The following is a 7,160-nucleotide window of genomic DNA, read 5'->3' as shown; positions in this document are numbered from 1 at the left end:
CAGTGTAAAATAGTTTTACACTGTCATCCAATAGAAAACAAGTAATTTTCCATGTCATTAAAAAATTTTAAAGATAAAAGTGTGATGAAATTGGATACATGGTTGTGATTAGTTGACAGTATAAAACTATTTTACACTGTCAGTGCATCATCCATTTTCTCTTATTTTTAAAATATATTTTAAAAACTAAAAAAGAGTTTTTCATTTGTATCATATTTTTTTAAAAGTTTAAAATATTTATAATATAAAATTCATTAAATATGTATGGAATATTTTTTAATCAACTATATTTATATATGTAAAGTGGATACTATAATAATCATATTAACATCTAATATATTATTTTATATTAATTATCTTTATATTTTACAGAAAAATGATATGTATTGACAGTGTAAAATATTTTTACACTGTCAACCAATCACAATCATGTATCTAATTAAAACACACTTTTAACTTTAAAAAATTAATATGACATGGCAAGTGTAAAGATTTTGATTGGTTGTATGTATAAAGTTAATTTAAACTGTGAATGCACTACCCTTAAACTCTATATTTTATATTTGTACACATTATATTTATTATGACAAAAGACAAATAAATATAGTTTTGATTATTATTATACATATATTAAATATGCATAATTTTTTACTATTTTATAAAATATCTTGCAGACACAATTTATAATATGAGAGTGAGACATGTATAACTTTACGGTTTGAATTTGTTAACTATTTTTTTCAATTTTCTTGACAAATAATTGAATTTAGTGTGTATTTTATACGGTATTAAATATTATAGTAATAATTTTTGAATTCAAATAACTCTTCTCTTATTATTATTTATTTATTTTGAAATAGTAAACAATTTTTCTTTGAAAAATGTTCAAGTTGATTAACAAATAAAATAAATACAATTATAGTTAAAAAAATAAAAGATAAAAAGATGATTTTTTTCTATACCAAAATAAATTAATAAATAATAATTAAGTATAAGAAAAAAATGTATTGGAAATATTATTTATGAATTTATTTGCAATTTTCACACATTTGTGTTTATAATAAAACAATGTGATTCATATAATTTTTTTAAATATTTTTTTCAAAAGTCATGCCAACTAAGTGTGGAATTAGGCAAGGGACCCTCTAACCTCTATGCTCTTTGTTATAATGATGGAACACTTGAATAGGCTTTTACACAAAATGCAGCTGTACCCTGATTTCAAACATCACCATAGATGTAAAGATTTGCAGCTTACTAATATTGCCTTTGCTGATGATGTTTTAATGTTCTTCAGGGGTGATACCAGGTCTGTTGGAATGATGTTGAAAGTCCTGCTGGAGTTTTCTTCATCAATTGGTCTGGTGGTAAATCCCAAGAAGTGCAGGGTTTACTTTGGTGGAGTAGATGCTGATACCAGACTCAGGATTAGGGATATGACTACTTTTCAAGAGGGTGAATTGCCTTTCAAATATTTGGGGTTCCCAATGACTAGTAGGAGATTGGAGATCCATCACTATATGCCTCTGATTGGTAAATTGTTGTCAGAATTACACACTGGAGCAGCAAACTTTTGAGTTATGCTGGGAAAATTCAATTGGTGAAAAGTGTTTGATTTGCCACTGCAAATTACTGGTTATAATGCCTTCCTTTGCCTAAACATGTTATTAATCATATAGATGCTACCTGTAGGTCTTTTGTTTGGACAGGGGGTGCTACAATAAAGAGGAAAAGCCCTGTGGCTTGGCATAATGTATGCAAACCTCGTAAATTTGGAGGTTTGAATGTGCTGGATTTGCAGACCTGGAATGTGATTACCATGATGAAATTGCTATGGAATATAAGTAGTAAGAAAGACAATCTTTGGGTGAGGTGGATTAATAGCTATTATATGAAAGGACAAGACATTATGCAGATGGTGGAAAAAGAGCAACACTCATGGATCTTTAAAGTTATATTGCGCCAATGAGAAGAGGCAATGGGATTGCAAGGGTGGAATTAGATGCAGAGATTCAGCACCAGAACTATTTATAAGCAAATGCGATCTGGGGAGGTTCAAGTTCCATGGTATAAATTGTTATGTGGTGATAGTACAAGACCTAGAGCCCTCATCACTCTATGGCTTACCTGTCATGGCAAATTGGCCACAAGAAATCGTTTATGTCGCTTTGGATTAGTGGATCAATCTACTTGTTTTTGCTTGCAGGAGGAAATTATTGACCATATATTTTTTGAATGTTATGAGACAAATAGAATTTCGCAGCAGGTCCGTAATTGGATTGGTATCCACCATTAGGCTAAGCCGTGGATTGAGGTGCTTGGATGGGTGACCCAGATTTGTAAAGGCAAGACTGTCAGGGCAGATATGCTTAAGTTGGCTATAGCTGAATCTGTTTATGGGGTTTGGACTTATAGAAACTGTGTTAGTTTTGGGAGAGATATTGATAGAAATAAGATTTGATCCACAATTATGATATGATAATCTATAGAGGATGGGGTAAAATGAAACTTAGGCCTCATATTGCCCTTTTGATGTTATAGTCTATTTGGATTGCTGGACCCTTGGGGTCGCTTTGTAATCTTTGTTTTTTGAATTAATATATATCGTATTTTAATTTTAAATTTTTTTTCAAAAGTTGTCGATTTATAAATACTAATGTGTTTACATTAATACATAAATATAAAGTCGTAATATCTTTTTTGGTTTTGTATGTTAATCTCAGTATTTATTTTGATTCCTTAATTTTAAAAAAGTTCATATTAGTCCCTTAACTCTTAAAAAGTACCATGTTAGTCCTTTTTGTCTAATTATCGACAAAAAATTTAAATATTGGTCGCTAATTAAACAAAAAAGATTAACATGATATATTTTAAAGAGTTAACAGACCAATATGAACATTTTTTAAATTAATGGACCAAAATGAACTTCGAGATTAACATACAAGATCAAAAAGCGTATTAAATAAAATATAAATAAATTTCATCATCTGAGATTGAACCCTAAACATGTCGTTTATATTCATTTAAATCAACTAATAACTAGCTCATACCAATTGAGCTACTCCACTCACCCTTACAAAAATTACATTTTAAAGTTGCACAATATTACAACATTTTCATTAATAAAAATGGTACCACTTTTCCTTTTTTCCCCCTCTTTTTTTCAGTTTTTGTTATGCACGAGAATAAACTGATTAAGAGAAGCTAGTTTGAGTCTGGTGTCGCGACAGAGCTTTGACTCCCATGTGGTGGACGAAACTAGCCGACGAGGTTAGGACTCTAATGTCAAAATTAATGTGTAAGTGAATAGAGAATTTTCAAATGGGGTGAAGTCCATATAATGGTGTGCTTTCCTTTCTTTATATGAGAGTTTTTTTGTAACCAAAATGTTAAAGGACTTCAAAAAATGCGGATGATCGTGAGATGAGTTTGATAGCTTTGATCGTTTCGTCCTTCCTCTAGGAGCTGTAAATAGTCGTTTAGTCCTTTTGTTGCATTTAGTTCCTTCTAACTTTTTGGCCCTACCCTTTAATGGACTTTTGTGCTCGGTCTAGAATAGTTTTCCCAAGCCCTTGTCTTTGTTGCAAAAAAAAAGAAGGGAATGACTTTGTACTTGATGGTGTTTGCATGTAAGAGAGGGGGGGAGAGAGAGAGAGAGAGAGAGAGAGAGAGAGAGAGAGAGAGAGAGAGAGAGAATAATTGACATGTGTCCCTTACTCTGATAATCCTAAAGAGTTATATTGTCACCTCAATCGTCGCAAAGATATCTCGACCAATAGTAGGGAGTAAAATCATGCAACTCCGGTTTATTTGAGGAAGTTGAATGGGTTTATGAAAAGAATTCATTTCCTTTCGCTCTCCCATACTTATGACTTTGTGGAAAGCTTTTCTTTTCTCAACCTTTTTGTGTTGAAGATTCTTGACAAGTGACTTATCATTCACCCTCAATTGACAACAAAGGGAAGATACTATTGAGCAAGTTTAAGTTGAAGGCAGATGAAAATTTAACAGTTATGTGAAGTACATTCGATCAAAAATATTATAAAGATGTTGAAACGTCTTCAACGATTTCTTAATGATGAAATGTAATGTTAAATTTACTTTTAAAAGAATATGACATTTTCATGCCCCGAAATAATAGAAAAAATTATCCAAATAATCACCATTATGATCCTTGGACGATCTAACTTTTTCTCACTTCTATTTATAAATTAATCTATAAAAATAAATATTTAAATGTAAATTGTAAATTGAATATTCCGTATCTTACAACTACACAATTAATTCATTGGACCATATAAGACATAATTGTTAACAAAACTTTCTTTCAAAAAATTTAAAATATTATATTTAAACCATAATTATTGACAAAACCTTTTTTAAATTTATTTAAATATATTTTTTAATTTTTAAAAAAAATAATAATTATAAATATTAATATTTACATTAACATATAAATATAAATAAATGTTGTGGCTAAAAAATAACTCATAAGTAAAAAATTTAGCCAACTGACACTTACTAATGAATTTACTTTACATTTTTAAAACTCAATTCAAATACACAATCTTTAATTAAACTTAAAAAGAATTGTAATACGTATTCTATATCACAAATTGATTAAATAAATCATAGTATGTATATTTTTTTCTTAATATATTTTCGTCTCATTTATTAATTTTGAAATTTGTTTCAGTCCCTTAATTATAAAAAATTATATTGATTTTTTAACTCTTCAAAACGCGCCATAATAATCAATTTTTATTTAATTAACAATAGAAAAACTAAAAAATTAGCCGTTAAATTCATCTGTTAATTAAATAAAAATGATTAACTTGACACGTTTTGAAGAGTTAAGAGTTTAATATAAACATTTTTTTTAATTAGGGACCAAAATAAACTCGAAGATTAACAAATAAAAAAAAGATATTAAACCTTATATTTTAGATGTGATTAAAATTAAATAATTATAAAGATCTAACGGTTATGATTAACCGGTCCATATCAATTAACTTCTATAAATTATATATAGCCAATTAATTATATATTTATTTAATAAAAAGTAAACGAGATTCATTAACCGAGCCTTCTGATACCGAGCCTCATCAAGGAGATCATTTTCATTATATACGAAAAAGTGATTCCTCAATAAAAAGTGACCCTCAATCTAATACTTGGCGAACGAGTCGGCACATATATCCTCCACTCCATCACCAACGTCACAAATTGCTGCATGGGCTTCAGGGTTGACAAGTTACCAGAAAGAACTGGTCTTCAAAAGGGGGAAGCTCTGGAAGAGGTTCAAACCCATGAATAGTTGGCTTGAGGTAGAGTAATCTTCTACCCCTAGCCTGGGATGTCGCATCACAAATGCATTTGAACAGATGAAAAAAGAGAACACACGGAATGTTTTTTATTCACGTACTCACACAAATATTAGTAGTCTTTCATGTATACCCAACATGTAGGGTGGAGTTGCACAAGAGTCATTGCCAAATGTTTTAGAACCTGTATCTTAAAAATAATGAAGGGGAGACGAAGACCCATGGTAAAAAAACACATATAAAAGGGAACAACGTAGCTGCCATATTTGTCACATATTCTCTCGTCTTCATAAGGACTCGATATTCTCCAATCAAAAGACATACCAACTTCTGTAAAAGCGTCGTCAAGACCACCTGCTTTAGCAAAGACAGAAATAGTGAAAGAGTAAACATGATCCATCTAAGAAGATGGAGTATCCTTCTGGGACTTGTGAATACATTTTTTTGATTTCTTGTTCATATTGCACTAACTTTTTGGAGCAAATAAGAATAATTTTATTCCAAAAATTAATCGTTTGAATACAAGCCGATCAAGAAACGATCCAGGCATCAAGCAAGACTAGAAAAGCAAAAAGACAAACACCTAGAAACATAAAACTATCTCAGAATCATGTTACAATAGGCTACAATATTGCACTAACTTTACAGGTGCAGGAAAATGAAATGCTAAAGAAAGAATTAACTACTAAACTGAAAAAGAAAGACTCAACGAGAAAAGAGGATACTTATTCCTCTGAAAGAAAGTTATATCCTAGAATGCAAAGAGGTTTCACCAAACACGTCTAGTCACTCACACGCGACACTAAATTTTTTTGATTCTCAAGAGTTGTAATAATGATATCTATGAAAAGACGTTTTGAATATGGTGCATTAAATGCACGATTCTTTAAAATATGAAACACTTCTTATTCACCAGTCCTAAAATGATCAGGGGATGGTCGATATCCAGGGCTGCAATATCAAGCCCCCACTTACCTTCATGTTGACAAGGCCTTGGGAGAAAATTGTTCTAGGTCAACCATATCAACTTTGAATTGTTATAGACCAACCATATCGACCTCGACCGATTGCCAGGAAGGGGTCTCACTCCTTCCAGAATTTTCCTAGTATTTAAAGATTATTATCCCTATGATTATAAGAGATCTCAACTGTAAATACATTCAACGACTCTATAAATGTCGACGAATAAATAACTAGTTCGTTATTTTTCTTTTTCTATATATAGAGTAGACGCCAAATTAAGGTAATAAGTTTCAAATTCAATTTTATTTCACTCTTCTTTTTCATACTCTGACTTGAGTGTTAGAGTTTTAACCTAGTAGTTCCACCCACTCCACTGTGTCGGAAGCTACGATCCACCATCACCCTCGTCCATCTTCTCATTTTTTATTAAGAATAGAACAAAATTGAGTCAAATACTGTTCACCCCCTGCCAAATTAGCGAGATTCGGTTTTCCCCCTTATTAATTTTTTTTTAGCCTTTTCCCCTTAACAAATAAAGATTCTCCAGAGGGAAACCTTATTGAGGGAGATTCCATCAGACATGCCTACGTGTAATGGATCTTCTTGCTTATGTGGCTGGTTGTGACACGGTGGCAAGGTCTCCTAATATTTCTTCATCCTTATATACATAACCCCCTTGCAATTTTAGGGTTTAACATTGTTAGAAACTTGAAATGGGGAAGAAGAAGCGTGCGTGTAAGAATAATGTTCCGCCACCGTCAAAGGCCAACAAACCGCCGTCACAGTCCAAGCAAAGGAAGAAAAAGGAGCAGGAGGCGGTAAAGTCCAAGACGGAGAAGCAAGTGAGGCATGCAAACAAGAACGAAGAAGGAG

The 7,160-nt window shown here is 31.4% G+C and overlaps 1 protein-coding gene across 1 annotated transcript; it reads left to right on the top strand.

Moving 5' to 3' along the window:
• Positions 1-1,172: 1,172 nt before the first annotated feature.
• LOC131604262 (uncharacterized) lies at positions 1,173-1,969 on the top strand. The gene is made up of 2 exons (XM_058876713.1): positions 1,173-1,533; positions 1,710-1,969. Exons 1-2 carry the CDS (start codon positions 1,173-1,175, stop codon positions 1,967-1,969), a joined length of 621 nt encoding a protein of 206 aa, XP_058732696.1.
• Positions 1,970-7,160: the final 5,191 nt, after the last annotated feature.

This window comes from Vicia villosa, linkage group LG5 (genome assembly GCF_029867415.1).
Source record: "Vicia villosa cultivar HV-30 ecotype Madison, WI linkage group LG5, Vvil1.0, whole genome shotgun sequence".
Lineage (NCBI taxonomy): Eukaryota > Viridiplantae > Streptophyta > Magnoliopsida > Fabales > Fabaceae > Vicia > Vicia villosa.
Note: the sequence above shows the minus strand (reverse complement) of the source record. Positions and strands in the feature narration are given on the sequence as shown.